Source organism: Pempheris klunzingeri, chromosome 8 (assembly GCF_042242105.1).
Source record: "Pempheris klunzingeri isolate RE-2024b chromosome 8, fPemKlu1.hap1, whole genome shotgun sequence".
Classification (NCBI taxonomy): domain Eukaryota; kingdom Metazoa; phylum Chordata; class Actinopteri; order Acropomatiformes; family Pempheridae; genus Pempheris; species Pempheris klunzingeri.
The window spans coordinates 12,290,104-12,305,365 of record NC_092019.1 but is presented as its reverse complement, the minus strand read 5'-3'; the positions used below and the strand labels follow the sequence as shown (position 1 = coordinate 12,305,365).

The 15,262-nt window shown below is 39.2% G+C and overlaps 1 protein-coding gene across 1 annotated transcript in view; it reads left to right on the top strand.

Annotated features, from left to right (window-relative positions):
- The window catches only part of col14a1a (collagen, type XIV, alpha 1a), a 128,767-nt gene that overhangs the window by 44,455 nt on the left and 69,050 nt on the right, over window positions 1–15,262 (top strand). Inside the window, exons 16-22 of the mRNA XM_070834822.1 lie at window positions 477–616; window positions 2,826–2,958; window positions 3,397–3,432; window positions 4,759–4,901; window positions 7,196–7,328; window positions 9,058–9,180; window positions 12,003–12,152. Of these exons, the coding sequence (XP_070690923.1) occupies window positions 477–616; window positions 2,826–2,958; window positions 3,397–3,432; window positions 4,759–4,901; window positions 7,196–7,328; window positions 9,058–9,180; window positions 12,003–12,152 (858 nt within the window). The remainder of the gene's footprint in view (window positions 1–476; window positions 617–2,825; window positions 2,959–3,396; window positions 3,433–4,758; window positions 4,902–7,195; window positions 7,329–9,057; window positions 9,181–12,002; window positions 12,153–15,262) is intronic.

Sequence of the window (15,262 nt, the reverse complement as noted above, 5' to 3'; positions counted from 1 at the left end):
TATTTTAACTATCACATGTTCTTCACCGTGTCCGAATGACACGCAGCTTGAATCTCACTTGGTGCAACAAGAGTGGAGGTTCAGTTCTTTGCAGCTGTGGGTATTTGGGGAAACAAATATTCTATGAAAATTAAAACTGATGTTTGTACTAGAATTTAAAACAATCGGGATAAATGCTGTTACACCGCAAGAGTAACTGTTTCATGCAACATTTAAATGAAAGTTGCATCATGCAGTGCAATTGTAGTGCCAGCCAAGCTCTCTTTGGTCAGTACTCTTTCTATTGCTCAGTAATGCAGAACATGTGCTGCTTTGTGAGAGGCACCAGGAGGAAAAGCCAGCGCAGAACACTATCTAAATATCACAAAAGGTTATGGGAAAATCCAAAAATAATTAAAAAATGTACAGTATGCAAATGACAAAGATGGTAAAAAAAAACAGAAAGAAAGGATAAAATGCATCTCCCCACCTTTCAGCTCCTGTCCCTGGTCCTTTGAATCTGCGCTCCAGTGACGTCAGCACAGACAGTTTCCAGGTCAGCTGGGATCACTCAGCCAGCGACATCGTCCTCTACAGGCTCTCCTGGGCACCATTCGCAGGGGGCGACACAAAGGAGGTCAGTACCGACAGTAAAATACGGGCTGTGAAGGAACCAACAAGGAGTGAAATGTGACAAAATTGTCCTCATTAATCATGTTGACACTACAGACGTGAACATTTAACATTAAGTTTTAGTCCTTACCGCTGCCACAAACATGTATTTCCTCTTCCATAAGCTGACAAATATTACACCAATTCATAGTTTAGCAAATCAAGAACACAGATAAAAAAGAAAAATAACCTGCATGGATTCTGGATTTTAAATTAGCCAGAGGTCCACTTATTATCTGTATTTCCAGAGGGAGAAGTGGCTGTTCTCCATGTGCCCAGATAAAGTCTGTACTCTATAGACTTGCCTATAAGCTTAACTACACTACCGGTAGCTGGTGAAACCCCTGGCGTGACTGAGTATAAATAAATGCTGCATAAATCTAGAAATTAATGGCTTGGGTGTTTTATTACCATGATCTGGGGTTTAGAGACAGCTGGGCGGCAGCGATAGAGCCCTTAGGTCTGTAAGAGTGCGTGTATGTATGTGTGTTCGTGTTGTGTGAGTGTGTATGTGTGTTTGTGTGTTTTGCCGAGAGTCATCAGAGCTGAAAATAACACTCTGGGGAGTTGGAGAGGTGGGCTGGTAATTCCGCCAGCATTGAGAAAGGGATGCACACAGCTTTTCTCTGTCTCTCACCCACATACTCTACACATGTCCACACACACATCCTCCACCGACTGCTCTGTATTGTTGCATCTGAGAGGAGATTAAACATTCTTCAATCAAACAGCCACACAGACACAGATGCACAACACAGTGAAAGATTACCCAGATTATAACTTTATGATAATCTAGAGAACCATGAGTAGATTATTTTTGTTGAATCATGCTGTTTTGTTTGGATTCATTTGTTCCTTTTTTTTTTTAAAGCAGGGTTTGGGTCTTTTTATACTCTTATAAAATGTCTGATGACTCCACTCTTTAATCAGGTGAATACCGATGGTGGTGGGGGTGCTAAGAAATCTGGAAGTATATCTCACTAAATGCAAGGAACGTAAAAAGAAAACCGAGAAAATCCATCATTAAAGATGCACTTGCTCCAGGGAAAGCACAAATTGTCATCCCCACTGGTGAAATTTGCATGCAACTGTGTCTCAAAGGGCTCCGTACAGAAACAAATTCCTGCACATAATGTGGTTATTGAGTCATCTACAGTAAATTCCAATTTCAATGTTGCTCTCCATGGAAGCAAGATGTACTTTTGATGACCTCTTTATATTTACCTTTGGGTCTGATTCGTTTCTGTGTTGTACAAATTATAATGGTCGTTTGGAGTCCTGCAGCAGTAGTTGATCCAGCTGGCTTTGCCGTTTGTATTCAGGGGAAATGGCACATTTCTGAATTGGTCATATTGTGATGGTTATCTTTGTGAGCTTTGTTTAACATAACATTTTGTACAAGTACATTTAAATGCTATGCACTTGATGATTAGATTAATTTATACAATTCCAAATTTATTCAACACAGCACTACAACCGAATCCACATGCAGCTTGTTTTCATAGACACCAGCCTTTATGACGAAACCGTTTCCTGCTGTTTTCATGACTGAAATTATGAGCGCTGAGGCGATTTGTTATTTTATTTTTTTAGCAGCTTTCTCTACTAAAACTCAGTGATGACCTTGGTTCGAAAGTCTGTTGTTGCACTAGAGTATAAATAACCTTGTCAGACTGTTGGTCAATGCCCAAAATTTTGTCACATCTTGAAGGTAACTTAGGAAACTCTTCTTATTTATTTTCTACAAGCAAGTATAGTAACAACAAACGAAGGTACAAAACAGAACAATGTGTACAAAATTCTTAACAGCGCATTGTGAACATGAAAAAAATGTCATTAAAAATACAAATAAAAATAGTATATATAAAAAATACTTTTTTAAGGCCAGTTCAGTAATACACACCTTCATTTGCAGTATTATCTTTGGTCAAAGCAAAGATGAAAGTGTGGCATTATAAATACTGACTGACTACTATCGCACATTATGCTGCTCAGATTTGTCTGTTTACTGTTAAATAAAAATACTCTTTTAAAACAGCAGATGCACATGGTTGCCTTTTTTAAAAAAATTATCAGCCAACATCCTTGAGATGCTAATTATTTGGAAAGAAGATATTGTCGGAGTCCAAATGTAATATGAGACTAAGACTTGTATGTGTGTTTTTCTTCTGTAGGTGGTCTTGAGTGGCAGCGATAACAAGTACATCCTGAATCGTCTGAGTCCGTCTACTGAGTACGAAGTTATGTTGACGGCTATTTTCAAAGATGAATCCGAGAGTGACACCGTCTCCGTCATAGAGACCACGTGTAAGTGACTTTAGGCCAGGTATTTTCTTTATCTGATCTGAACAAATTTGAGTCAGAATCTAAAAACTTTTCCAGAGATGAGAGAGAGTATAATTTCACACCAAAATCTCCTTGGTTTGCACTGAAGTTGAAATTATCCTGTAACCTAACCAAGCCTCTACACCAAAGTGCCACTGTCTGCTGAGAATAGCAGACTAGTCCAATCACATATGCCTTTTAGGATCATAAAATTTGCATTTCTGAGTTCAAAGCAGAGCTCTGCATGAGTCCACTTGCATTGATTTGCTTGTCACAGCTTGTCTCAGAAAAAAGAAAATCTATTTTCCCATCAATGGTTTGCTATGTATTTCTTCCTAATTACCTTAGATATTGATACAAAGAGTTGTTGATGAGAGTTTCTATCCAATTATCTTATTTATGGTCTGTGTAATCCCCCAGTGGCCAAGACAACAACGATTGCAACCACAACAGCAGGTAAGAAGCGTCCAAATTGCTTTTGTGTGAAATTCAAACATGTCCAAAGCACCACACTCTGTGCTAGTTAACAGTTTAGCAGCTTACTTTCGGCTGTATGGCAAGTGAATGTGAAGCAACCACTCATGACACTGTCATTGCATGATGAAGCAAAAGACTGTCTTGAAAGATGTGTTAAAATTGTGCCATAAAATGTGTTTTTTGATGAGGTTAGAATTTGAAAAGTGTTGCTTTAAATAATAATTGTGCTTGCATGTGTCCAGTGAGCAGTAGGTAAGTTCAAGTGGTTCTTGGTTTAACAACAACAAAAAAACAAAACTATCCTGGCAGAAGAAATGGTTAAATTTGAAGCATGATTCAAGCCAAAGCATCTGTCTGAAAAGTCTACTGTCATTGAAATGTGAAAAGCTCTGCTAGGCTGCCAGTGCATGCTGATGTTGCCAGAGTACAACCACAGTTCGAGCAAGTTCCCGTAGAAGAGTTCTGGTCTTTGTTGCTCATTTAGTTTCAGGAAGGAAAATCAGAATTACTGAAGGCCTAAAAAAAATCCCCACATTGTCTGTTCTCACTAAAGTTGATGAATGCAAAACTGAAACACTGATAGCCCTCTCAAGCAGGATGCACCTTATGAAAAATGTTTGGAAGATCTTTTGTATGCATGTTCACCAAGTTGGCTTCACCCAGAGACTGTAGTTCAAACTTCATTACTTCAGAGGCGACCCACAGTCCATCTGGATTGTGTTTTGTATGAGGAGCAGACTACAGCTAAGCGTCAGAGCAGTTTCTCTTCTCACGGCTCTAAAAACTTAAAAAGCAGCATGTCTCCTTTACTTAGGTCCCTGCTCACTATCCTAGAAACTTTAAAATGGCACATCTGCTTTGATTAAAACTTTTAAGTATTCCTGTTATAATCCTGAGGCTTTAGACAGTGTTCTGTATTATGCATGGAACCTGCACGCTGACTTTGTAATCAGGACTGCCTAGACCACGTCTACTTCTTTTAAAGACATAAGTAACGCAGATTAAACAAAAACAACTAAAAACACTAAACACTGTTCCTAAAATGCTCCATCTGGGCCAAATTTTCCTGCAACTGTGTTTTATCAACGAGCACATCACAGCTGTCTGAGCATGTTGGCACTTTGACAGTAACTGCTATGATTTTCTTTTAGCATACCGGCATTTTGAGTGACATTTTTCTAATCCACCATTTACAGAACCACATTAAAAGTGTAGCTTTTGTGTGTAGATTTTGTGCCAGTTTTTGATATATAAATCTTACAGTAACTCAGTACAATAACTGCTGTCTGTGATGTGGCGTCACAGTGACACGTCAGGCTGTGAGAAACCTTCAGCTGAGTGACGAGACCACCCAGAGCTTAGAGGCATCGTGGGAGCTGGACGACCCCCACGTGGAGAGCTACAGGGTCTCCTACGCTGGCCTCAGGGGTGACCACAAAGAGGCGTCTGTGAGTTGATCAAGCTGTGAGCTGTTACTGTAAGACATTTACAAATACCAAAGTATGGAGTTCTCTCTTCTAAGAGGTATTTTTAGATGTCTATGAGTCTCCCTCCTTACAGTCGCTCTCAAACACATGCATGTAAACACACACAAACACCTCTCCTGGCGAGCTGTGAACACTGATTAAAGGCAAAACAGGAGTTATGTTTGGAGGAAAATCCTTGTTATTTCAATCCTCCAGCCAATTGGATGACACTGCAGCGGTCAGTGTCGGGTCAGCTGCTCCAATCAAAAAACTGATCATACTTATGGTCCCGGTCCACTCAGCCTCTCCTTCCTTATTCCTCTATCTGTGTTAAGAGCCCTTGAGCTCAGTGCCATGTACTGACCCTGATCACTGATGCACACACACACACACACACACACACACACACACACACACACACACACACACACACACACACACACACACACACACACACACAAACAAACACACACACTCTGCCTCTCCCTTCCTCTCCATCTGTCCCTCTATCCCTCTGCTTTTTCACTGTTTCCCCTCCTTCTTGTCTATTCTCTCGCCACCTCCCCATACTCTCCTCCCTCCCTCCCTCCCTCCCTCCCTCCTGTTTTAATTTCCCAATGTGGTGTCAGGGCCGTAGAAGATGGAGAGGCCAGGCCAAGCCAGAAGACATTCCATTATCTTTTCAGCAGCCATTTACCTCACTGGGAGCAGAGATGGAGGGCAGCAGAGAAAAGAGCAAAAGAAACAAAGAGAGGTGGAAAAAGAAACAATAGCTAAACAAAATGGGAGAAAGGCTTAAACCTGTCCGCTGGCTGATAGATAAGGGTTTTTTCAGGTCGTGGTTTTTTCTAAAAGTTTGGATGTGTTTTGATGTGGATGTGTGTGTGAGGCAGATATAGAGGGCAGAGCATGGGCAAGTCTGCATGTGTCGTCAATCTGTGTGTTTATGTGCTTATCTACATATTTAAAAATGTTTATTAGTGTGTGCCGCCGCCCCCCACACACACACACACACTTTGATGCTGGCACGTGTTTCAGCACCACAGTCAGAGTGGACAGCTCCTCTCATCTCATTGGCTGTCACAGACAGATTTACCTGGCGTTCTCATAAGGCACCTCTCTCTCTCTCCCTCTCAAACAAACACACACTCACATATTGACTTACATTTGGCAGACATTTGTTATATGCATACCAAAAATGTTTTGGTTTAGAATTTAGAAAATTCACTAAATAATAAGATTATTCAAGATTTCTTTTTTGGCCTTTATTAGATAAAAAGAGGGGAAGACGTGGAGCAAAGGGCCATGGGCTGGAATCAAACTCAGTTAGCCTTCATGGTACGTGCTCCACCAAGTGAGCCAACGAGGCGCCCCCAAGTGGAAAGAAGTTTAGTTGGTGGACAAAACAGTGAGGGTCTACTTACTTCCTTGTTCTGGAGCTTTCAACTTCACCACACAGTCTTCATCCGATTGCTCAGTTGCCACAGAACTGTAGATGTTCGCACGTTTCATTTTTCTCTGCATTATTAGAAGAATGAAATGTAACAAAACTTTTAAGAAAACGTGGACAATAATCAGTACAAAGGTTATTGCTGAGACACCTGCAGTTCCACAAACCACAAACAGCCTTTGCTGGTTGGCAGCTGAAAGCAACAGAACAAACTATAAAGCGAACCTTGTGTGGGGATTGTTTTGTCAGCACCTGTTTCTAAGGTCAGGAATTAATTGTAAAGCTTTTCTTAGTGTCTTGGTACCCTATATGGTTTTTAAATAATAGTTTGATTGAAATCTTTTTGATAAAGATGTATCTTATTAATATGAAAGGAACACATTTAGAGCTTATCAAATAAATAGCAAATAAAGAAGAAACTTCAACACTGATAAATGAAAACATAGCAGTAATAGGTTTTTCTTAGCTCTTTTCTGCCTCTCCATTGGCCTCAACTGACTTTATTGACTAAACTGAAGTGAGCAGAATTCTTGAACAGTTGTGGTTCAAACCTCTTAAGGTATGCACAGCATTTTGAAAGCAATTTGTGTTTCACCAAATTAAGCCTGGCCTTAATCTCTGCTTCCAAATGTCACTATGACCCAGCAAACAAGAGCAACAGATTCTGAAATCCTGATGCGTGTGTGTGTCTAATTTGTATGCTTCATGTCTGTTTGCCTATGTGGAGGCTTGTCCCAAGAGAGAAGAACCTATCATTGCTTCAAAACACCTGTGCACTCTGACTCATTCAAATGTGCCCTGAATGTGTGTGTGTGTGTGTGTGTAGGTGTTAGTTCCTGGTGGTCAGAGGAGAGCAGTGCTTGAGCCTTTGCTATCAGACACCCAATACAAAGTGACAGTGACACCAGTCTACACAGATGGACAAGACGGCATCAGTGTCTCGGTCCTGGGAGCCACATGTAAGCCTTACAAACCCTCAACACACACACACACACACACTGAATTATTAACCATCGGGGTCAAATCTCGGTTGCTCGGTTTTCATTACGCAGTGATGCAGCTCCCAGTTTAACAGAACACGTCTGACAAAACTGAAAGCTAATGAAAATTAATTTTATTGCATCGAGCAGAATGTTGATGTGCATGAATTTCATGTTCATTTGTGTTTCCGAAGGAGAGTGCAAATTAAAGCGATGACAAATACTGATGCATTCTTAATTGTCTCAATGAAGGCCGCTCATAATTACAGCAGCTCCTTTCATTAATGAGTCGATTAAATTATTTTGCTCTGCTCTAATTGATTTTCTCAAACGTTTTCTTGGTTACCTCGTAGGAACAGTTGTGATTGTCTCCTTGTCGTACACGGAATTAAAATGTCAGATGAAATATGTCATCTTTTTAGATGAGGGCACTGTAGCTCTTCATGTTGCAAATAAAAACCTCTTCTCAGATTGGAAAGCAGCATAGTGATAAATCAGAGACCAGCCAAAGCGTGGCAAGATTTTCAGTTTTTTTGACAGCATTTATTGAGAAGGATATAATTAAACCATATATCAACAAAATATACATAAAGTGCCTTGCCTAGATTTGAAAAAAATGTGATCAACTAGGAACAAGTAATGTGTCATTTTAAGGCTGGATATGGAAGTTTAACGTTTACATTACTGACCGAAATGTCTCCACTGTACAGAATCAAATGCCTGCTCGGACAGATTCTCCTCTACAGAGATGTAACGATAGATTGACAGAAAAACCATCTATATCTCATTTGATAATTGGTCTTTTAAAACAACACAAATATTTTGTGTTTTCAGCGTTTATATAATTTATCAGTGTAAAATCTTTGGGTTTTGAACTTTTGATCAGACAAAATAAAGCGTCACCTAAACTGAATATCAATAAAAATGTTCAATGGAAACTGTGATGGACATTTTTGATATTTTCTGAAATTTTATAGATCAAATTATTAATGGATTAATCAAGAAAATAATCTCCAGATTATTAAATAATTAGAATCGCATCTTGTTTCAGCCCTACTCGTCTTAACTTGTTTGACAGGTTCTGATTCAAATCTTAATTTTGTGAATTTTACTCTGTGGTTTACTAAGGCAGTTTTTTTGTGTGTGACTGCTTGTGTTTGGCTTCTTTTCTTAAATGGAAAGAAGTGTTTTGTACAAAAACATTTTTATATTCTTAAAAAAGTATTAAAAAAGGTGTGAATGTGTGCAACTGTGAGTGTGGTGTGTTCCAGGCTTACAGTGACAATTCCTTGTTAAAACAAAAAAGTTTTGCTCTGGTGTTGGTGCCAAAACTCAGGCATTGTCTCAGCACTAGTATCAAAAACTCTTAGATCACGTCCACCCCTTAATCATAGTGTATAGTCGGAGGACATGATGGCACCCGACCTCTACAGTAGAGGATTTGATTATTTCTCTAAAACTGGGCCACCTCTATGTTATGCTATGCCTTAAAAATCTAAAGTTTAAGGTTCCCTGTGGAGTTTTTGACCTCTAGTAGTGTTTGTACTGTCAGACCTCGAGGGTACAAACAACGTGCTTTGGTGCGTAACACCGAATGTAAACATGACTTTTCTTTATTTAGAAGAAAACTCTAGGGGACACCTTTAAGTCAAGCTCTGAGAAGCACTTCTACGCTCTCTCTGATCTTTGTCTGACTGTGTCTTGGCAGTGCCGCTCTTGTCTCCTGGAAACCTACAAGTGTCCGAGGAGTGGTACAACCGCTTCAGGGTCACCTGGGATCCACCTCAGTCGCCTACAGTGGGTTACAGGGTCGTCTACCAGCCCATCAACGGTACATACACACACAGACACACTCATACACACATAGAGGCTGCTGACACTCTAATTATTTGTGTAATAAAGCAGTAATTCCAAAATAGTCTATCAAAGATGACCTGTAAAATATAGAGATTGTGGAGATTATCCTCAGTCTTTTTTTAAATTTTTATTTCTGGTGATGTTTTTCGTAAGAGAAGAAACACAAAAACAGACACAGCGGCATGTTTTTTTAAAAAGTCTGTTTAATCCAACACAACTGCACTTCTGCATATACTACAGCACACACACACACACACACACACACACACACACACACACACACACACACACATCTAAGCAGGATTTTCCTTTTATTTAGCATGTGCTTTGCCCTGAGACACACACTTGTCCAAACATACTAATCTGCTTGTTATGGGAGGACCAGCCAGCATCAAACCTGTGACAGGCACATAGCAGCTGAAAAACAAACTGCTCTCAGGATGCTTTTGGCTTCCCTAATTGTGAATACTTAGTTTTTTTTGAGGCATCAAGAAAAATGTCAGTGATCCAGAGCTGAAATAAGACATTAACCGTCCTCATCATCAAAAGTGCATTTTTACTGTTTTGATGCCTCTCTAGTGCTAATTGTTTCATCCTTCCAAGACAGGGCTCCTAGTTTCCATGCCTGTTTTTAGTCATCTAAACACAATTACCGAGTCTCGGAGGATCCAGCTTCAAGCAGACTGGCTGCATTAATCTGATTTTCTGAATTAAGTTGAAGGGAAATAAATTTCACCAGGCGGCTGTTTTCACTGTGAGAATCTTGGTAAGAGGATGGAGGAGAAGTACCTGTGTGTGCAAATGCCTTCACACACACACACACACACACACACGCATGCGTGCACACATACGCACGCACACACACACACAAACACACACACAAACACACACTTGTACTTCTATCTTTGTGAGGGTTCTCATTGATATAGTGCATTCCTCAGCCCTTCACCCTAACCTAAACCTAATTCTAACCTTAACCTTAAAACCAAGTCTTAACCCTTCCCAAAAATGTCCCCACTTTGCTAGTAAAATGTGTTTTCTGCTCCTTATTATGTAGCAAGTACTAGAACACACACGCACAAAGAAATACGGCTACAATATACTTAATGTAAACCTAAATCTAATTAATGTTCACACACACACACACACACACACAGATGAATTTTATGTTTCCTCTTGTATTGGTTTTGTTTCCTTTTTAATTTAGTCCTTTATTAGTCTATATCCATGCAGGGTTGCTATTATTTTGTAAAGCACTTTGTAGTAGTTGTTTTAAAAAGCTGCATTAATAAAGTTTGTTATAATGATATCTTTTATGTGTTTTAGTGGCTTAGAGGAGTGTGTGTGTGTGTGTGTGTGTGTGTGTGTGTGTGGATTCTTTGTTTAGTACAGCTTCTATTTACAGCAGGGATGGAAACACTGCCATAGTTCAGCGAGGCACTGTGTACGAGTGTGTGCATGCGTGTGGTTTATTCGTGCAGGTCTGTGCGTGAGAAGATGCTAATGCAGCGGACTGTCACGATTCCTCTCTTATGATTGATGTTGTTCGGTCAGTTGTTCTGTCACAGCTGGAGTACTGCCCAGTCATTTGGTCAAATGCTGCTGAGAAACAAAGAAAAAACCCTTCAAATTGCAGAGAACAGAGCAGCCAGATTAGCTCCTCATTGTTCTTTCTGAGCTGACATATGTGAGATGTATAAACACTTTGTTGTGATTTGTTGTTTGTTTTTCATGCAAAATGTTATTTGTAATAACACACTACTCGTCCTTTGTGCCTAACAAGTATATAGTGTTTTTTTTCATGGGTTCCAAGTCCACAAACAAATTGAAATGATGAGAAATGTTCCTCTGTCTGGAATATGTTCCTCACTAACATCAGGCAGATCAAAAGTAGATTTTGTTTCAAAAAGTCACAAAGCAAAAACTGATGAGTGATGTCATTGTTTGATGTTATTGTGGTTATTGCTGTTTAGGAAACTTTGATTGTTTTTATTTTCATTTTGCAATTTTGTTTTTGTTTCCATTGTAGTTACTATTGTTTCATTTTTCATTTATTTTCTAATCTTAACATTTGGCTCGATTAGCCTTTTTTTCGTTTTAGAGATTAGAGTATGATTTTAATTATTGTTTTGTTTATATTATTTTGTGTGTGGACTGCAGGAGGAACCACAGACCTAGAGAGAAGAAGTTAATGGGATTCCAAATAGACAATAAAGAATAAAGCAGACAATGATAATGTGACAGATTCACCACTACTTCAGGCAGAGGCAGACAAAAACAACTTCTCATTTCTAGCATGACCACTGGTGACTTTGACGGCTAAAGTGATGAGCATCTAATTAAGGCAGCGTTAATGTCTCTGCAGAAAAGATGAAAAAAATTGTGCTGTAGAGCTAATTAGTGTTAATATTATAAATATGATGGTGAAAAATGTAAGATTCTGTAGTTACTGTAACGTAACCGTTTTTGGCTTAGCTTTTATACTTGTTAGTATTTTCAAACCGTAAATAATTGCTTTAGTTTTGAGTTACATGAGCAAAAGACTTTCAGTTTGAGGATGTGCATGCAAAATGTAAAACTTTCTCTGAGCTAACCCACCAAGTTTCAACTGAAAATGGGATCAAAATATTTTTGCAAAGTTTCAAATTTATCTTTATAAAACTTACAGAAAACTGGAGGTGGTTTGGAGTAAGTTTTATTGAATAAAATATAATCCAATTTCCCGTCTTTCTCTGTCTTTTCTCTCCGTGCTCATAAATATGTGTGTGTGTGTGTGTGTGTGTGTGTGTGTCTCAGTTCCAGGACCTGTTTTAGAGACACTGGTGGATGAAAATGTGAACACCATGCTCCTTCTGAATCTACTAAGTGGGACGGAGTACAGCGTTCAAGTGATGGCCTCCTACCCTACAGGACAAAGTGAACCGCTGCTCGTGAACGCCAAGACATGTAAGCATCCTTGTCATAAACCTGCAAAGACCCCTCACGCTCGGTCGTAACACCAGTTATTTAATGATGGACATGGTATCTGATTGTGGAATTAAACTCTTCCTCCCTTGTCAGCGTTGACATGTTGGCACAGCTGTAAATAGAGGAGAGGCCGCCTCGGTGTTAGTTTGCTGATGTTTCATGAAAATGAAATCCTAAATCTAATTTCAAATTGAGCTGTCACTGATGATGACCTGATTTACTTTTGGAAAGTCATACCAAATTTCCAAATGAGTCATTCCAAAAGAAGCCCTACTAGGGGATGTCACCATCACCTTAAGTTTTCAGTCTACATACCTCATGAAGGACAGTGTGACTTTAAGACTGAAAGGCAAACTACTCTGAGGAAAGTGGGAAAGGTATAACGTGCATGTTAACTGCCTGCTGATACCGTCCGCACTAATTTCCATGGAGACTTTAGCAAACAGAAGGATAGATAGAAGGGTATTAATAAATCCCAGTGAGCCTGTGAGAACAGCCATTTTTGAATATAAATTTGGTATCAGTAGATGCAGTAACACCAAGTGCAGGCTTTAACGTCTCCTTCATCTAAAACAAATAGACTCTCAGAGAGGAAAGAGGTGAGGTGGAGAGACAGACAGAGGAAGGCAGGTACAAAGAGGGAGAGAGAGAGATTAACTGTTGATAGAGAGCGAGTAATATAGTGTATTTATTGTAGATATATGTGTTGGTGTGTGCACATGCATCTGTTTGTGCATTTTTTTCTTTGAACCCACTCTGGCAGGCTGTCAGAACAGTGCTGTCACTATCTATTACCAAACACTGATGTTGTCTTTTTGGCTTACTGACTTACTGTGTGCGTCTTTTTCAAAAAACTGCTGTATCATCCCTTGCTTCCAAAATCTCCTGTTCACTGTCTGATTGGCCAGAAGGAACTCACTAAATGGTGGAGCATCGAAAGGGACGAAGACAAACACGCTCTAATTTTAATAACTCATGAATTTCTCATGCACAGAAAGAGGCTTCCTCTTTTTTTCTGAAAACCTATTTGCCTTAACTTAAGAGGAAAATGTTTTGAAACAAAATGCAAAGACCAAATGTGGAGTGATCAATAGATTTATCCATATTGAACAATTAAAGGGGATTGCTTTTGAACCACAGATTATTCATCACTTTGTGTCACAGTAATGTGCTATCCTTCATCTGCACTTTAATCATCCCCCTGTAGGATGAATGACAATTCCCTCACGCCTTCCTGTCTCTATAAAGCACTCATAATGAAAGATGCTTTCATAAGAAGAGGAGGATGAAATACGAGGCACTGACGTGTAGATTTATCAGCCTTCCACATTTAAACTTTACACTTTTTTCTCTGTTGTTTCACTCCATGATTGTACCTCTACAGTCCACATCACAAAATATTACAAGGATGGTGAATTGTAGACTTTCCTTTCTCTTCACAAGCCCAATTTATATGTACAGTATAGAGCAGATATAGTTTAACAGCTTCCTCCATATAAGCTTGTCAGATTCATATTTCCTTCCACACTTTTCTCGAGCTCCCTTTGTGTGTATTGCCTTGTGTGCCTTCGTTTTTCCACACTTTTGGCCAGGGATTAAGAAAATGACTCTGCACTAAATAATCAGCAGAGCATGTATTCTCTATCAGATGCAAGCAGTTCACAGCACACTGGTAAATTGTCAAATGTATCAGATTTTCCTATATTACACAGGGCATAGTTAAATTCATTGTCCATATTTGCTCTCTGCAGTGGAGAAACTCTGATTTATATACGGGGATGCGTTCAGTCGTTTGTCATTCTAATAAGGGAGATGCAGTAACATATTTCCCTGGGTACACTGCATTCATTGCAGCCGTACCATGGGAGCCAACTGGCATGTCTGCACCAATAAATTACACATACAAGCATGTAGCATAAAAAAGTAATTATTGGTGCCTTGAGGACCATTGAATGAAATGAAACTGTTTCCCCCAAATGAAGTTTTATATAGTTTGTTTTGAGGTGCTGTACAGTCAAACTGTGTTTTCCTTGGCACCAGTGAAGGACGCTCAGTCAATCTGGTCTTTTGTAGAATTAGCAGTGTCATAAAATGGATATTGTATATTTGTTTCGTTTTTTTAAAGAAAGTGAGACTGTGAGAGGATCACACAATGAGAAACGCACAGTAGTAGAAAGAAGAAATAATGTTGTGGAAACTAACTGAGGGTGTGGAGGTTTGGAATGCAGATTGGTGCAAATATTTGGCTTTGAGTCTGGCAACCTCAGCTCTCACACACACACGCACACATTTCCTTACTGAATTCAGTAACTTTATGCGGTCTTCTGTGATTTATATCAATAGCACTCATTTGGGTTTGACCTTTAGATAATCAAAAGGGCCACTACAACCTCAGTTCCCTCTTCTTGTACATTTTATCGTTTACTTCCCCCTCTCTCATACTTTCTTTGTTCTAGTTCTAGTGGTTCTAGTTTTCGTGTGTTTAAACCTGATTTTGCACACTTCCTCTTAAGCATTGAAGTAGACTCCATCTCACCAAAATGCCTTGTGTTCTTAGACTTGTGCTGAGTGTTGCTGCAGATTTATGTGGGGACAGACGATTCTCGGATGTCCTTCAAAGCAGGAAATTAAGTCACAGTTCTAAAACAAATCCACTTTTTTTGGTAGAAACTGCCAGCTAAGACACTACAGGCAAGAACATTGTTTTTTTCATGCATGCTCAATTTCAAGTTTTGGGCTATTTCAGTCCATAACACATTTTATGTCCGACTAGAGGACAGAAAACTTCTAAAGTATTATTATTATTATTATTATTATTATTTTACTACTTTTTGTATATTTACATTTGTAGATTTCTCCTAAATTCATATCTTTAAAGGCTGTTTTCCCAAATTAGTTTTTCTCAGACTTTTTTCTCAGATAGCCAGAAATCTCCATTTCAGTAGCGCTCACATACAACAACCCATCTATATTCTGAAGGTTTTTACTGAGGGGTTTGTTCATGAATCATTCATAGCCAGATTTTTAACATTTTATTCCTAAAAACAGGGCAAAAATGTTTTTTTTTTTATGGCTGTTGACAGTATTAT